Source organism: Lynx canadensis, chromosome C1 (assembly GCF_007474595.2).
Source record: "Lynx canadensis isolate LIC74 chromosome C1, mLynCan4.pri.v2, whole genome shotgun sequence".
Classification (NCBI taxonomy): domain Eukaryota; kingdom Metazoa; phylum Chordata; class Mammalia; order Carnivora; family Felidae; genus Lynx; species Lynx canadensis.
In genome coordinates, this window is record NC_044310.1 from 95,625,301 (window position 1) to 95,643,250 (window position 17,950).

The 17,950-nt window shown below is 41.4% G+C and overlaps 1 protein-coding gene across 2 annotated transcripts in view; it reads left to right on the forward strand.

Moving 5' to 3' along the window:
• CTTNBP2NL (CTTNBP2 N-terminal like) overlaps positions 1-17,498 on the forward strand; it is a 52,080-nt gene extending 34,582 nt beyond the window's left edge. For both annotated transcript variants that reach the window (XM_030326400.2, XM_030326401.1), the window contains 3 exons: positions 6,782-7,012; positions 11,990-12,097; positions 13,293-17,498. In XM_030326400.2, coding sequence (XP_030182260.1) covers positions 6,782-7,012; positions 11,990-12,097; positions 13,293-14,774 — 1,821 coding nt within the window. In that variant the 3' untranslated portion in view covers positions 14,775-17,498. The remainder of the gene's footprint in view (positions 1-6,781; positions 7,013-11,989; positions 12,098-13,292) is intronic.
• Positions 17,499-17,950: the final 452 nt, after the last annotated feature.

Consider the following 17,950-nt stretch of genomic DNA (forward strand, 5'->3'; position numbering starts at 1 on the left):
CACACACATAGATTCCCCACACACACAAAAATAAAACAGAACAAAGACCACAAAACTGAATACATTTATTTCAATTTCACTAGGAGTTTTCATAAGACTCTTTGGAATTTGAATGTTGAAGCAGCTACATTAAGCTGTTTACCCATATTCTATCAGCAAGCAGCCTACTAGCTAGAAGTATCACACTTAATATCTGTTTGTACTAAACTTACCATTTTTAGTCTTCAAAAGAATTTAGTGCACTTTAGTCAAATAATAATAAATGGTCATCTATCCTTATGTAAATAGTTGATTTTGTAAACATCTGTGGCTACAAGCTGACTCCAAAGGGAATCTTTGAAGCTCATTCTACTTTAAAGTCAGTTTGCTAACTGTATAAATTAATATTACCTTAAATGATTACACTAAGTAAATCATAGATTTTCTTAACAGCGGAATAAAATATTGACCTCACTAACTATGATAAGAGTAAGGAGAAGCTCAGACATCAGGAAAAAGCTGGAAAGTGAACATCTGTTAAATGTTTTGGGCTTGAGTGGAAATATAGGATATAGGAAGAAGAAAGATGTATGAGGAATGCTTTTTCCTTTGAGTCATTACAGTCTAGGCAGGAAGAAAAAAAAGAAAAATGAGAAATGTTTAATCATAATGCAGAAGATAAATACCAACTGACGATATTACATAAAATGTCACATAGCAGTTCAGGATTAATTGCTAAATAAATACTGTTAATGGTTATTCAGGTTCCCAATATATTTTTAGTGATGTATTACTTTGGAGTTATCTGGGGATTGGTGAATTTTGTTTTGCTTTTAATGAAGATTTCCTGGCTTAGTCCAGTTTTACAGAATCTTAAATCTCCAGGATTTAAAACCTCCAGGAGTGGGTTTAGTCATTGGGTCTAAAAGGAAAATCTATACTCTAAACTTGGTTATTGAAAAAATTAATTTCTATTCATAGTATATACTATGTGTCAGGTACTTACAGGAAGCATTCTGTATTACTCATTTAATTTTTATAATAAACCTATAGGTAGAATGTTGCCCTTATTTTACAGATGAGGGATCTGAGGTACAGAGAAGTTAAGGGAATTGCTGAAGGTAAACAGATAGAAAGTAGTAGAGCCCGGATAACAATGCCAGTTATGTTAGACTCCAGAGCCAAAAGTTATTAAAGAAAATAAATGTGTAGAAAGGCTAGATTTGAGAAAATAGCATTTATGGTTAAGTGGATAAATGGGTTTTCAATAATATGTCAGAAGTATTTTTTAAATCATGAAAGTTTTCATGTTAAATTCTGTACCATTTTCCAAAAATTAAAGTTTAATTCAAATGTGGCTAACTTCTCTTTTATTAATATTGTCAAACATTGAAATCCAGTTTTCTTTCAGTAAGTAAGAGGAACTTTTAAAACAAAGGGTGTACTTGTAATGTTATCATCTTTATCCAGAATGGTTTCTTTATTTCCAGTTATTCATGCAGCTACTTATAATTTATCAGGGACTCCAGAGTATAAATTATTTGAAAATTAGTAGATTCAACTTAAATGTGAAAAGGATAGCTTTTTAAAATATATTTTTACTATTTATTTATTTATCTCTTTATTTATTTTTGAAAGAGCAAACAAGCAGAGAGGGGCAGAAGGAGAGGGCAGGGGAAAGAATCTCAAGCAGTCTCCACATTGTGAGTGCAGAGTCTGACATGGGTCTCAATCCCATGAACCATGAGACCATGACCTGAGCTAAATCAAGAGCCGGCTTAACTGACTGAAGTCACCCAGGCACCCCTGAAAAGGATAGTTTTAACATGCTTTTGTTGTAGCATTAATTAAAACCATCCTGGAATCATGTTCTTTGGTCTTTCTGGTCTCTGGCAATGGAGGTATTCAGATATTTTTAAAGGCACAAAGTTTATATTGCTGATCACTTCAGAATTGGCAATAAATTGCAAAGATGTATCCTAATCCATTTAGGGTTCCAGCCTGAGTCTTAAATAAAACTCATACTTGAATGTAAACCCCCAGTTAAGTAGGCCTTATCTTCACTTTTCGATATGGAACCATCCTTTATGTTGGTGATTATCATCCAAAGAATAATGATTTCCTATTTTAAGATTGGAAAAAAATGTATAGATAGATAGATATCCACATACACACTTACATATTACTATAATAGTATGCTATTATGCCATATATATAGTATTATTTTCATGTGTTATATTATACTATTTATGTGCATTATTATATATGATAAAATGTATAATATATATATTTAAAATAGTATAAATAATCTTGGGGAGGGGAGAGGAGGTGACTGCTTCATATTTCTTTTTGAAGTTTATCATAGCAAAGCTGATAATTTTAGAGAGCGAGCATGGCAGGCTCCAAGGACATTATATGATTTTACTTTAAGCTTTCAGTATTGGTGTGTTTCATTCCGCCTATGACAGGAAAAATGAGTAACAGATGACTGTATGTTTTGTCTGCTGTAGTAATACCTTTTATCAGTGAATCTGTCTAACCAGCCAATTATCTTCCTGTTGTCTGAAATTAAAGACCATTATGTTTTCTGACAATGTAGAAATTTCTCTTCAGTTAAAATACATGTTGTCAGTGAAGTGAAAATAATGAAATTGCAGAAATTGATTGATTTTAGCTATATTACTGAATTCCTCCTCCAAAAATTCCAATCCAGATCATTTAAAATTTCTTATTAAATAGCTGAAATATCATTAGAGTATTAAAACTCAGCCTTGACAGTTTTTAGTACTTAGTAGATACTTGGTCTCTAAATTTTGACTTGAGATGTAAACAATAGAGGTAGCATATCTAGTCATTCCCCTTGTGGTAGCCAGCCTCCAAGAGGGCCCCCAATGACCCCACCTGATATTCATACCCTTTGTGCAGTCTCCTCCCACGTGTACCAGGTGGGTCTGTGTGACCAACGGAATACATCAGAAGTGATGGTATGTCACTTCTGAGGTTAAGTTCTAAAAGATACTCACATGTCCATCTTTGTCTCTCCGTCTCTCTCTCTCTCTCTCTCTCTCTCTCTCTCTCTCTCTGTCATGTCACTTGCTCTGTGGGAAGCCAGCACACTGCAAGGAACCAAAGCCTATGCCAACAGCTTGACTACAACCTCATGAGACACAGAGCCAGAACCACCCAGCTTAACCCCTTCCAGATTCCTGACCCTCAGAAACTGTGACATTTAAAAACAACAACAACAACGTTTACTATTTGAGTTGCTACATTTGGGAGTGGTTTGTTAGGCAGGAATAGATACCTAGTACACACCTCCAGTAAAGCTGTTTCATTCTTCAATTCTTAACATCTATTTTTGGTTAATTGTTCTATTAAACCTGTCATCCATACCACTTACCTGACTGAGGCATTGAGTTGGCTGAAAAAGACCGTATTCCACCATTTTCTACTCCAGTGTTTGGTATAATAAATACAGACTTCGAATTCACTTTTCCCATATCTGGGCCCCATAGTAGAACCTGCCTACAAGAATTGTTTTGTGACAAGGAGGTTTTTTTTAGATTATTCCACAGATTCTTTTCATTTATGTGCAAAGCCACCAATTTTGTATAACTTGTAATTACCATGCAAGCGATTATGGAATTGCTGGGAAGTACTTCAAGAGAAAACAGACAGGGTAACAGCTGTTCTCAGAGAAGTCTGAGACCTTACCAAAGAAGCTCCTCGTCTAGGACTTGTAACTCAGCGATGCTTATTAATTATACTGGATAATAACAGTGTGGGTTTTTTAAAGTCATGTTTTCAGGGATTAGTTAACTATATACTCAAACCTGAGAGACAGCTTCTCAGCAAATTTGTCAAGGTCACGAATCGTACTCCAGCTCTGCTCTCCCATCCCACTTTTTCTTCTCTGCTATTCTGAAAAGGAGAAAGCCATACAAATATTCAGGTTTACGTTTGCCTTTCTGCCCTACTAAACCCATTTCAGTACTAATAATCATTTCGTTACCATCACTAATCAGACAGAAATGGAAATCATGAATAAAACAATGTGCAGTAAGAACAGTGGAATTTCAACTTTTTAAAGGTTTTTTTCCTCTTCTTTTGTCTAAACATTTTTCTGAACCTGGATTTGCCTTAGGACATTAATAGCTAGGTTGTCAATCTCAAGTTTGAGGTATAAAACTCAACACAGATGTTCTTCTTTTTTGTTTTTTTAATGTTTATTTATTTTTAATGTTTATTTTTGAGAGAGAGAGAGACAGAGCATTAGTGGGGGAGGGGCAGGGAGAGAGAGGGAGACACAGAATCTGAAGCAGGCTCCAGGCTCTGAGCTGTCAGCACAGAGCCTGATACGGGGCTTGAACTCATGAACCTTGAGATCATGACCTGAGCCGAAGTCGGACGCTCAACCGACTGAGCCACCCAGGCGCCCAATGTTTATTTTTTTGAGAGAGGGAGAGTGCGAGCAGGGGAGGGGCAGAGAAAGAGGGAGACAGAGAATCCAAAGTGGGCTCCGTGCAGACAGCACGGAGCCTGATGCAAGGCTTGAACTCACGAACTGCAAGATCATGACCAGAGCCAAAGTCAGACAAAGTCGGACACTTAACCAACCGAGCCACCCAAGCACCACTCAACTTAAACAGATGTTCTTGGTGAAAGGAAAACATTGATGAGTCCCTGCTGTTTGACACTATTTCTTTTAAAAGTGTAACTAAAAACTAGCCTTTTCTGTTTTGTTTTCACCATGACTTAAAAAGTAAAAATAGCCAGTTCAGGAATTGGTCTTGTCTTTCTCCATCCTAAAATGGTAGAGAGACTATTTCAAAATTTTACTGAGGATTTGCTTTTTAATTGGGAGCTGAAAAACTAGGATTCTGTCTTGGACTCAATCTTTCAAATCTTTACCCCTTTAATTCACATGCTTACACACACACACTCGTGCATGCACACAAACCTGTAGTATGGTCAGGAAGGTGGTTATCTTGAGATGGTACCTTAAAGGAACAGGATTTATTTGGCTCTTCGTATTTTCAGTATACCAGTATTATCCAAATACCCCAATAATGTCATCATTTAAAATGGTTGTAGTCAAGCTAGAAGTAAAATACAGGGCTTCTAACGCTGCTTTGAACAGTTGCCAGGTGATACTAACACAATTTAGAGCATAAGGCTAAGTGATTCCTGGATCTTGATCTTGGATAGTCTAACGAAGGAAGCATCACCTTTTCAGCACTGAAACATTCTTCTGTATTAAACCCCGTTTTGCTTTATTGTCGGGGGTGGGGGGAGGTTGTTTTCTGTTTTGTTTTGTTTTTTAAGCATAGCCATTGAATTGTGAATTTCCCTTTTTTTTTCAAATGATTTCCTCTTTGTGGATGATGGTGGTAAGAAAACCTAGCTCCTAAAAATAAAGAAAAGAGAAAGAAAACCTGCTTCTGATGAAATAATTTCTAAACATTGATAAATGACAGTAGTTTTTATGACTAGACTTCATTTGAAAGCTTAAATTATATAGTACTTTGCTGTGGTTTTTGAGAAAGTTTCCTCAATGCTGTATTAACACCTCATTTTTGCTTTTGGTTGTAAAATGTCCCAGGAAACGTTTCCAAGTCTGTGTAGTAAAGGAATTGTTAATGTCACTCTGTTACCTGCATGTAATCTATGATGCTCTTATGAAGTAATGACTTCAGGTCCCTCCTAGTAAAGCTGAGAGAATAGGGAAGCCAAAGACTTATCTTTCTACTCCCTTCCTGATCCTTGGACCCAACTTGGCAACCCAGGCCCTAAAGCAGATTTCAGCCCCCATTCCCTATGCACCTTCTCTCTCAAGCCTGAAGCCCACCAAGCCTGAGGGGGACAAAAAGGAAGGTGGCAGATAGCAGCTGAACAGAGACTAGAGGAAAGGGTAGAATTTGGCAGCAGGTAGAAGGGATTTTGTCTGCACCTGGTTGTGAGTGCCTCCACCCTCTTGACCCACCAATAACTGAGTGTTCAAATCACAAATAGTCATAATGTGAAAACACTTTTAGTGTCCTTTACTTATCTACAACTGCCTTGTTACATCCCTAAATATGTAAACTCATAAACTACCTGCTGGTAGTACAAGCATTCATAAGCAGAGGCAGTAGCATGGTGGTTAAGGACATAGACGTTAGAGCCAGTCTGCCTGGATTTAAATCCTACTGCTTTAAAAAAAAAAAATTTTTTTTTTTTAACATTTACTCATTTTTGAAAGAGAGACAGAGTGTGAATGGGGGAGGGGCAGAGAGAGAGGGAGACAAAGAACCCAAAGCAGGCTCCAGGTTCCAAGCTGTCAGCACAGAGCCTGACACGGGGCTCAAACTCACAGACCGTGAGACCATGACCCAAGCTGAAATCAGATGTTTAACCAACTGAGCCACGCAGGCGCCCCTAAATCCTACTTCTGACCACTTGCTAAATGAGTAACCTGGAACAGGTTACTTGGCCACTGTTTAATAATTTTCTCACCTGCAAATTGAAAATGATAGCCCTACCTTATAGGCTTATAAAATTTAAATAATCTAATGTGAATATAAATGCTTACAACAATGTCTAATGCATAGTTAGCTCTACATAAGTAATTGTCCTCGTTAATGTTATACTGTGCCCCCTCTCCACTGTTGTTTCTACGTTCAGATGGTTCAAGCACCAATGAGATCTGTAGTCAGCAGGTTCCATTCATACTACCACCACCACCTTTAATGTGTAACAACTAGCAGTTCTCCCTCCGCAATAGTTTTAAAAAGCAAAATGCTGATGTTTCTCTCTTTCCCAGGCCCAACACAGAGATACTTTCATTGAAGAACGCTATGGAAAATACAACATCAGTGATCCTTTAATGGCCCTGCAGAGAGACTTTGAAACACTGAAGGAGAAAAATGATGGCGAGAAGCAGCCGGTCTGCACAAACCCACTCTCTGTTCTTAAGGTGGTGATGAAGCAATGCAAGAACATGCAGGAACGCATGCTGTCCCAGCTGGCCGCAGCCGAGAGCAGGCACCGGAAGGTGGGTTCACCCAGCTGACCTGTGCCACATAAACTCTTAGGAAGACTTGATAAATAATACCAGATACTTTCTTGTCAGCTGCCAGTTTCCACAGTAAGTTAGCTGGGAGGTCTCCCGGGTGTCAAAAGCCCCGCAGCTTACCCCGGAGCCAAGAGATCAGAAAGAAAACACAAGTTATTCAAAATGTTAAATTTAGGGAGGATGCCAGACACATTACTAAAGACGGCATTCCTTCTTGATATGACACTCCAAAACACTGGCTATGTTTTTTCAGCTCTTGATCGTCCAGACTTTGGCAACAAACGGGTCTGACCAAGCTTGTAGGTGAACAGAGTGTTCCCTATTTGCTTACTTAAGTGATAAATAACAAGATGAGCAGGTATTTGGGGAATGCTGGATGAGGGAGAGAATTTACCTGACTATAAACATGGAAGCCAATAGATTATTTTCACGTGTTCCTACTTTTGAGTTTCATTGCATTTTACTTTTCGTAAAATGATAAACAGTCCCTAGGATTGTTTACTTTAAAGCTGTTCGAACCTATTAGGAAAGTGTGTGTGTGTGTGTGTGTGTGTGTGTGTGTGTGTGTGTGTGTGTGTTTGGCTCCCGGTCTTACAGCCCCGAGCTAGGAAGGCAGACCTGTGCTTTCCTCTACCTCATCTCATTGGAATTCTAATGCTTATGATTTTATTCCCCAACCTGTCATTTACCGCTGAAATCTGGCCTGTAAAAGGTGCTTGGCTAAAATCTACATTTTCTAAAAGTATTGGTTTAGATTTATACCAGCAAGGGAGACATCAACACATCTAGCAGGAAACATTTTATTCTGAAAAATGGGGTCAGTGGCTGCAAATTGATGAACTTTAGTTTACTTTTATGATTTGCCTGCATTAGAGAGCCATCTGCTTAAAACGCACCTGACAGATTGCTTCAGCATAGGTCTTGCCCATGATTTTTCTTACTCTTCACACTGTCCAAATGAAAGGCCAGAGTAGAGATTCTTAACCATGGATGGGCCTCAGATGTTCCATGATCCTCCAGAAAATATACAGAATGCCAAAAGTTTATGCATTTTTGTAGAATGTGAATTTTTTCCCATATCTTTAATTGAATTCTCAGAATTGTCCGGGACACAGAAGAGTTTAACCTCTGGTCTAGAATGAAGTGAACTAAAGACATTTATGCCCAATTTAAAATGTATCAGTGGCTGGGGGCGGGGGGGGGGGGGCGGGGCCTGGGTGTCTCAGTCGGTTGAGTGTCCGACTTCAGCTCAGGTCATGGTCTGTGAGTTTGAGCCCCGGTCGGGCTCTGTGCTGACAGCTGGGAGCCTGGAGCCTGCTTCGGATTCTGTGTCTCCCTCTCTCTCTCTCTGCGCCTCCCCTGCTCATGCTCTGTCTGTCTGTCTGTCTCTCTGTCTCTCTCTCTCTCTCTGTCAAAAATAAATAAACAGTAAAAAAAATTGTTTTAAATGTATCAGTGCGTTTGGGTTAGTTGCCTAAATTTGGGGGGCTTTTACATAATCCTCTACGAAAGGCTTCACAGCATCCTTGTCTGATAGGCAGGCCTTTTTCCCCTTTCCTCCATGAAGCAGTTGAACTGTGCCGAATGGCTGGCTGGCCATGATGCCCATGAAAGGTGTAGTGTTGGGATGATTTGTGGCTCTAGGTGATTAGGGAGAGGAAGAAGTTAAAAATAATTCAAAATTCTTTAATACTATATTTCAATGTAAGTTCCTTTAAGTGAGTGTCAAATATTTTAAATCAACCACCTGTCTTTTTTAAGTGTTTTATCAAAGTAAAACACTGACTTTGTTACAAATTCAGTAGTACCTAGGGGCTTATAATTAGAGTGTTTATTGGCCCTGTTTGCCTGAGAGAGTCCCAGTTGTTGTCTATCGCCTTGGGATAGTCATTAAGAATACCCCCTTTGACTCTCAGAAGTGTTGTGGTTTGAGCAGTAAGTTATATGGTTACTCTGCTTATTATGAAACACAGAGTTCCCTGATCCACCTCTCCCCATTCCTTCTTCTCCTCAGTATTCAGAGACAACCACTTTTTTCCTTTTGACCATTTATTTTGGTTGGTAAATTCCATATTTCTAAATGGTATACCATTCCCCCCTTATCAATTCTTTTTTTTTAATGTTTGTTTATTTATTTTTGAGAGAGTAAGAGAGAAAGAGAGAGAGAGGGAGCGGGGCAGAGAGAGAGGGAGAGGGGGAATCCCAAGCAGGCTCCATGCTATCAGCACAGAGCCCAATGCTGGACTTGAACTCATGAACTGCAAGATCATGACCTGAGCCTAAATCAAGAGTTGGATGCTCAATCACTGAGCCACCCAGGCACCCCCACCCCCTTATCAATTCTTGACACTTAAATTGCTTCCTCTCATTATAGGTGCAGATTTATCTTGCATCTTGCCTCCCTTTCCACCCTACCACCTTCCCAAAACAAACAGTCCCCTTTCCTTACTCACTCTCGGTCGTATCTGCTAGTCCCAAATCCTGAGACTGTCACATTCAGTTTCCTCTGAGGATAAACATCTGCCTAATGCCTGGTCAGTAGACACCTAATACTCTTTGTACAGGAATCAGGTGGAAGGGACAAATAACTCCTGGAAAATACAGATTTTGAGCCAATCTTCTTGTTTCCTATCCCTCATCTGACCTCTCCTCAGCAGCACCTGCCGCCTTCAGGTTCCACACCTCTTTGGGGCCTTGCAGGGCGAATCAGCTTCCTCCCCCACACCAAAGGAGCCACCACCTCTTGCCTCCTTCCCTCCTTTAACATTTCTTGTCTGCTCCAGTCTGTCATTGTGGGTGTTTATCTTTTCATTCCATTTCTATAATTTTAGAGGGCTCTCCAAAGGGAAAGGAGATGATCTACCACCCGTAGCCAAAAGCTTGTCTTTCTACTAAATTGAAAAGTTAGAAGTTGTTTTTGTTTTGTTTTTTAATTTTTTTTATTAATGTATATTTATTTTTGAGAGAGAGAGAGAGAGACATCAAATCTGAAGCAGGCTCCAGGCTCTGAGCTGTCAGCACAGAACCTGACGCAGGGCGCGAACTCACGAACTGTGAGATCATGACCTGAGCCAAAGTCGGACGCTTAACTGACTGAGCCACCCAGGCGCCCCTGTTTTGTTTTGTTTTATTTTTAGGTAATCTCCACACCCACACCCAACATGGGGTTCGAACTTACAACCCCGAGGTCAAGAATCCAAAGCTCTACTGACTGATCCAGCCAGTTGCCCAAGTTAGGGGTTTTTTTTAATTGGAAGGAAGTATACCAAGATGTTTTCATTTTGGTAAATGAAAACATTTTGTGTTTAAAGAGGAGTTTCGTGTGCCAGAAACTTTTCTCCCTCCGTTAGTGAAGAGACAGGATGAGAAATGGTCGTGGGGAGGACAGTGCTCTGTCTTAGAGGTCTGGGCCAAGGCACCTCTGAAGGAGGAGCAGAAGCTGCTAGGAAATCCCTTGCCTTTCAGAATATTGCAGTTATAGGTAGGATTATGTGGGAAATGTCCCTTTATTTTTTTTTTACTCTGTACTTTATTTTTTTTGTTAATATAGTTTATTGTCAAGTTAGCTAACATACAGTGTATACAGTGTGCTCTTGACTTCGGGAGTAGATTCCCATGATTCATCGCTTACATACAACACCCGGTGCTCATCCCAACAAGTGCCTCCTCAATGCCCATCACCCATTTTCCCCTCTCCCCCAACCCCCTATCAACCCTCAGTTTGTTCTCTGTATTTAAGAGTCTCTTATGGTTCACCTCCCTCCCTCTCTGTTTGAAACTATTTTTCTCCTTCCCCTCCCCCATGGTCTTCTGTTAAGTTTCTCAGAGCCCACATATGAATGAAAACATATGGTATCTGTCCTTCTCTGGCTGACTTACTTCACTGAGCATAATACCCTCCATTCCATCCATGTTTTTGCAAATGGCAAGATTTCATTCCTTCTCATTGCTGAGTAGTATTCCATTGTATATATAAACCACCCACATCTTCTTTATCCATTCATCAGTTGATGGACACTTGGGCTCTTTCCAGAATTTGGCTATTGTTGAAAGTGCTGCTATAAACATTAGGGTACATGTGCCCCTACGAAACAGCACTCCTGTATCCTTTGGATAAATTCCTAGTAGTGCTATTACTGGATTGTAGCATAGTTCTATTTTTAATTTTTTGAAGGACCTCCATACTTTTCCAGAGTGGCTGTACCAGTTTGCATTCCCACCAACAGTGCAAGAGGATTCCCATTTCTCCACATCCTCGCCGACATCTGTTGTTTCCTGAGTCGTTAATTTTAGCCACTCTGACCAGTGTTAGGTGGTATCTCAATGTGGTTTTGATTTGTAGGGAAATGTCCCTTTAAATTTGTGCAGTATTTGCCTCCAAATTGGGCTTAATCCTTTGGTGCCAGGATAAGTGGAATGGGGTAGGCAGGTTAATCAGAGGCCTTGTGAAAAATCTACACATAAGATCCCAAGTGTTGAGCCTTTTTACATGCAGGAAGAACTCGGGAGAGTCTTTCCACCTCTTAGCTAACTGTATATAAAATGTGTATTACTGACTAAGCAAGGCACAGTGATTTGAGCTTGAGGGAAAGATCTCAGCTTTCAGCTTGCAGCTTTCCATGGTTCTGCCTTGCTTTGTCACCCACACCCATCCCCTAATCAGAGCAAACTGCATCCTTGGAAACCTTCTCAATCCCTATAGCTAATTAGGTGCTCTCTTCTATATACATGCCATTTTGTGCATGTTGAAGTAAAGTATAGATCTTACTGTTTTCTAGCACATAGCTGACATCTCTTTTACCCTGCTAGATAATGTGATCCTTGATGGCCCTGACTGGGATGGACTGATTGATCTCTAGAACTATCTTAAGTGCTTAGTTAGGCACTTAGTATTTAATTGTATTACAAGTGTGTTTCCCTGCTATTTGGATATTATTATTTTTTAATTCTTTAAAGGTGATCCTAGACCTTGAGGAAGAAAGGCAGAGGCACGCACAGGACACAGCTGAAGGAGATGATGTCACCTACATGCTGGAGAAGGAGAGAGAGCGGCTGACCCAGCAGGTAGTTAGGTGGAGGGGCTCACAACACCATTTGCCTGGAATAGCATTTCTCAAAGATCGTTCTGCAGGGTGGAAATTAGTGTTGCTCAAAAAGAAAGGGCTTTGTGGTCAAATCTGGGAATTACTGGATTAAACAAAGTTAAATAAATTTCTAATTCAATTTGTTGGACCCTGTAGTACAGAAAAGCACATTGTGAGTCTTAAGAACAAGATAGGGTATTCTGAGTTTAGCAAATCTATGTTTTCATGGAATCTTGTTTTGACATAGATCACTCACTGTGGGATTGTCATTCTATAAAATGTACTCTGGGAACACTAGCTTCAAACTCTCAAGTATTTTGACCTAGGAATCCTAGTAGGAAATACATTTTATATCACAGCCCAATATATATACATACATAAACACATGCCTAAAACAAAAATCTGATGAAATCCCATATAACCCTTACTGGTTACAAAAACCATTCTTTTTTTTTTTTTTTTTTTTTTTTTTTAATTTTGATCATGGCTCATGAGATTAGTTTCCTCATCCATTGGGTCTCAGAGTTTGAAAAACACTGACTAATAGGGTTCCATCAACACTTTCCCTCTTGGTCAGAGTTTCTCTGCCTTAAATAGGGTTGGGATGATAATTAAAATAGACTGCATTTGCATAACAAGTAGCGTTTAAATGCAACTATTCTTTTTTAAGGCCAGAAAGAATGTTTGCCAAAGCTTTCAAAGTGATGAGCCCCGAGTAACATGTAGAAGTGTTGAATCGCTATATTGTACACCTGAGACACACAGAACACTGTGTGTTCACTCTACCAGAGTTAAAATCAATAAATCGTTCTGTTTTCATCAGCATTCAGCGCGAAACCTGGTGTATATGGCTTCCTGTTTTCTGTATCGGTGGGTTCCAATCTTCTGAGCGCTCCACAGACCTAAAACACAGATGATGGCTCATATTCCTGCCGATAACAGTACAGGAACCAGAAGTGCCTCCTCGACCATCAGGGAAAGATTAAGCCGTAGCGTGTCCATTTCCGTGGGAGGGACTGTAAGACTTCAGAAATACTGGAGCTAAGCACATGGCATCCGTGGCAGACCACGTGCCAGAGAAGAGCTAGCCAGGACACTCGCCTGGAGAGTAGTTTTGCAGCGTATCTCTTCATTTTCTTACTCTAATCACCATGTATGGCGGCCTTCTTTTCCAGCTGGAATTTGAGAAGTCCCAAGTGAAAAAGTTTGAGAAGGAGCAGAAGAAGCTGTCCAGTCAGCTGGAGGAGGAGCGCTCCCGCCACAAGCAGCTCTCGTCCGTGCTGGTGCTCGAGTGCAAGAAAGCCACCAGCAAGGCAGCCGAGGAGGTGCAGAGGGCGGGAGAGCTGAGCCGGAAACTGGAGAAGGAGAAGAGCCGGGTGAGCCAGCTGGAGGAAGAGCTGGCCGCGGAGCGGAAGCGAGGCTTGCAGACAGAAGCCCAGGTGGAGAAGCAGCTGTCTGAGTTCGACATCGAAAGAGAGCAGCTGAGGGCAAAACTGAACCGAGAAGAGAACCGGACCAGAACTCTGAAAGAAGAGATGGAAAGTTTGAAGAAGATCGTGAAGGATCTGGAGGCTTCTCACCAGCATAGTAGCCCTACTGAGCAATCCAAGAAACCGGTAACCGTATCTAAGGGCACAGCGACTGAGTCTCCTGTGCTGGTGTCTGTATTTTGCCAAACAGAAGGTTTCCAGGCAGAAAGAACCCACGGGAGCAACGTAGCCAAGGTGCTGACCACTGGGCTGCCTGGCCCCACCACTCCTACTTACTCTTATGCAAAAACCAATGGCCATTTGGAGCCCGAGATACAAACTGCCAAGGAGTCGGTTACAGGCAGCAGTGTGGAAAACCAAGTGCCTCCACGAGAGAGGTCTGTGGGGTTGGCCCAAGAGAAAGCAGTGGAGAATGGCGGGTGTCCTGTGGGAATTGAGACTCCTGTCCCAGCACCTGGTCACCTCCCGTCCAGCGGGGGCTCGCTGTCTCCCAGCAGCACTGCCTCCTCCTCTCTCACATCCTCTCCTTGTTCCTCCCCAGTGCTAACTAAGCGCTTGTTGGGGTCCTCAGCCAGCAGCCCCGGCTACCAGTCATCCTACCAAGTAGGGATCAACCAGCGGTTCCATGCAGCGCGGCACAAATTTCAGTCCCAAGCAGATCAGGACCAACAGGCCAGTGGTCTGCAGAGCCCTCCATCCAGGGACCTGTCTCCCACGCTCATAGACAACTCTGCCGCCAAGCAGCAGGCCCGCAACACAGTCACTCAGGTGCTCTCCAGGTTCACTAGCCAGCAAGGGCCGATCAAGCCCGTCTCCCCCAACAGCTCTCCCTTTGGCACAGACTATCGGAATCTGGCCAGCACTGCCACCTCGAGAGGGGACACCAGCCATTCCCCTACTCCAGGGAAAGTGTCCAGTCCACTGAGCCCTCTGTCTCCAGGGATCAAGTCCCCCACCATCCCCAGAGCTGAGAGAGGACACCCGCCTCCCATCCCACCCAAAAAACCGGGCCTCACTCCCTCTCCATCCACTACCACTCCATTGACCAAAACCCCTTCCCAGGCCTCCTCCTTGGCCGCCGCAGAAGACCTAGCTGGCAGCTGCTGTTCAAATGCCGTTGTGGCTAACGGCAAGGACGTCGAGATCCTTCTGCCTACCAGCAGCTAGTCCCTAGCGGGAGGCTCCACGTCTGACATTCCACCAGATTTCGTCCAAGAGCTCAGAGTCAAACCGTTGAGTCAGATCATGTTATTTATTTTGATAGTAGCTGAAACCATCTGTATAATACATGTAGTGTGTTTCACCTTTTTGTATTTTTTTAAGTAGAAACCGAGTAGTTTGGATTTGTATGACTCACACCTTTGTACTAACGCGGGAAGGGCACCTCAAAGACATCTCCAGCTCGGCAGTCACCGACCTGTTGTGATGGAGAAAGCTAATTGAGTACCAGGTGGTGATTTGCTATTTTGGGACTAGAATCACTCAACACTCATTTTGAATTATGCAGAAAGTGGTTCGTGTAAATTTTTATTCCAGATGAACGTGTTTAAAAAGTGCCTGAAATAAGACTGCCATATGAATGTGATTCTGCAGCGAAAACACAAAACGGATCATCTAATTGCAGAAAATGAGATCCTCCGTGAATCCTGAATGTTAAAAACCAACACTGCTTTTAATCCTCTTTTGCTGTTTTTAATATAAGCTGTGTCCAGAAACAAGGCTGCATCAGTAGGATGGGAATCCTGAAGGTGGTTGTGGACTCCCCACAAAGCTGAGCTTTATAGAGCCCTTGAGAAACGCTCCTGAGCAGTAAGCAGCTGGGGTGCCGGTTTTCTTGTACTTCTGAAAAATTAAGTCACTCCCAGTTTCCTGCATAAATTCTTGAATGGAATGAAATCACATCTCCTTTCAAAAAATGTCTTCGGGCATCTACTGTTGTGTAAGGAACTTCTGATTCCAGTCGCTATTACTTGAATAGAAAATGGCTACTCATTCTGTATAAAAGTTTTTCAACAGAATGAGATCTTTATTCTGTAATCAAAAAGCAATAACTGAAAAGTCACTCTCTTTGTAATATTATAAGTCAGAATTATACAGGTTTTACCAATATTATTACACTTCTTCTCCGAGCTGCCAACACTTGGTGTCTATATCTGTGGAACCAAATTAACTTTTCCCTAAATGGAAGAATGTGTGTGTGTGTGTGTGTATATATATATATACACACACACACACATACATATACATATATATATGTGTATAGATACACACCCCTTTACGTGTTTAACATACACACACTTAAACACACAAATATTAGCGTGATTCTATCTTTGGAGTTTGCAATATAGCATAAAGGACGAGTAGACATGCACATTAAGATTACCTGTCACAGCAACTAGATGCAGCTGGGACCCAATCAGTCAAAGGAGGAACCTTGTCCACAGGGACGTGGGGAAATTCCAAATGAAGTCAGGTCTTCAGCATCACGAAAAACCAGAGCCAAACTCACCCCAGCATCACAAAACTCCACTGGCCAAATGAATGAGTGAAACAGGTCACTCAATCAAGCGCTGTAAGACAGCCAGGAGAGGGGGAGCTGTAGCAAACGGAAGTGCCCAGGCCCCCTGTGAAAGGAAAGGGCCACCCCTGTTGAGCTCCAGCTGCTTGCTGCCGTGTGATAGTGTTAGCCCAGGGTTACCAGCTCCTCAAATTTGGGGGAAAGCCAGATTTTCATAGAAACATTCTCATTTTTAAATATCAAAACAGATTCAAAAACAATTTTAAACTTCTGGTTAAACACTTGTGCAGCTGGGTTTAGCTCAGAAGCTGACAAGTTGCAACCTCATTCGTTCTAGAAACTTCCATCATTTGCATCGTTGTGAGTTTGTGAGGACAGACACCTCCACTCTCCAACTTGTAGGCTAGTACAGCTGACAGAGGCTATAGAATATAATGAGGATCCTCGTCTTCCAAACAAGACTTTGCAACCCAGCTCAAACAAGGTGGTTATATGATTTGTCCACGGATGGAGAGGCCTTGGTGTCCTCACATACATTCTCCCTAGCCAGTGTCTACCCAGAAGCCCTGCCCTGCTATAATTTGAATCTACTTCTTCCCAATCCAATATGAATTGATGGGGGGACAGGCAGGTGATGGAAATCAATGTATAAATCACAATTGGTGTCTCCAGGGCTTACGGTCTGATTAAGGCCAATACAGAAAAAAATTAAAATACTACTAATGGCCCAGGGCATCTACCAAATGATGAAGGTGGTATCTCAGAAATCGCCCAAAGCGATCATGCATGAAATTTTATTCCCACGCATAGCCAAATGAAGTGTTGATGATAAAATAGCTGAACTTTTTAAACAGGAGAGGGGGCTATAGCCCCAGAGTTTTATTACCTCTCTTGCTTTAAATGGTAATCTTAAAAGTTGCATTGTGCTCTTCCTTTGTTTTGGCATAGATATATATATAGAGAGAGAAATACTATAAGGAGGTTTATTTCTTAGGAAATGCACTGAATAATGTATTTCTTTTACAGTGTAATATGGGGGTGGGGGAAATGCAAAAGAAATGTGTATTTTTGCTAGTTGCCTATCTTCTAAGATAAATAAGCACAATATTGCAATGGATCCAATACTCCAGTTAGGTATTCTAGATTAGTATTTAAATTTGCTGTAGATTGTGTGTTTGCTAAGTAAAAGTTCCATGATTCACAATTTCGGTATTAACCCATGTTGTGAAAGCTGTGTTACTACTCAACAGATTATAATGGATGTGCGACACATAACACAAGCATTAACTAAATCGTTTGTAAAGCCAAATGTACCATGCAGAAGTCTTCATCCACTTTTATAGCAGACTACATTAAAACAAGTTAAATCATTCTGTCTGGGGAAAATCTAGTCTTGTTTGTACAAAGTGAAGGATGTTGCACAACAGGGCCTGTTTTGTTGGGGAAGGAGCAGGTGGTGTAGAGGAAGCACTCGTCTGTGGCTTTCAAAAACCCAAGTGAAGTCAGTGACCCATCCAGGTTAGACTCCAAAAGGAGCTGGCATATTGGTTTTCTTTAGAACCTTAGAGCTGGAAGAAGCCTTGGCAATAATCCAGTCTGTACTTTTCAAACCCTGGGGTGGGGGGGGGGGGGGGGTCTGGACCTGAGAATCTGAAAAAAGCTAGGCACCATCCCCAGACAAATGGATATACTAGTATGTAGAGTTTGGTTGATGGCTTCACAGGATCCAAAGACCCTGCAGCCATCCATGATTCACGTACTCTAGCTTAAGAACGCCTGATCTTGTCGTGCCCTCTCATTTTACAGGTGACTATCAAATCCCTCA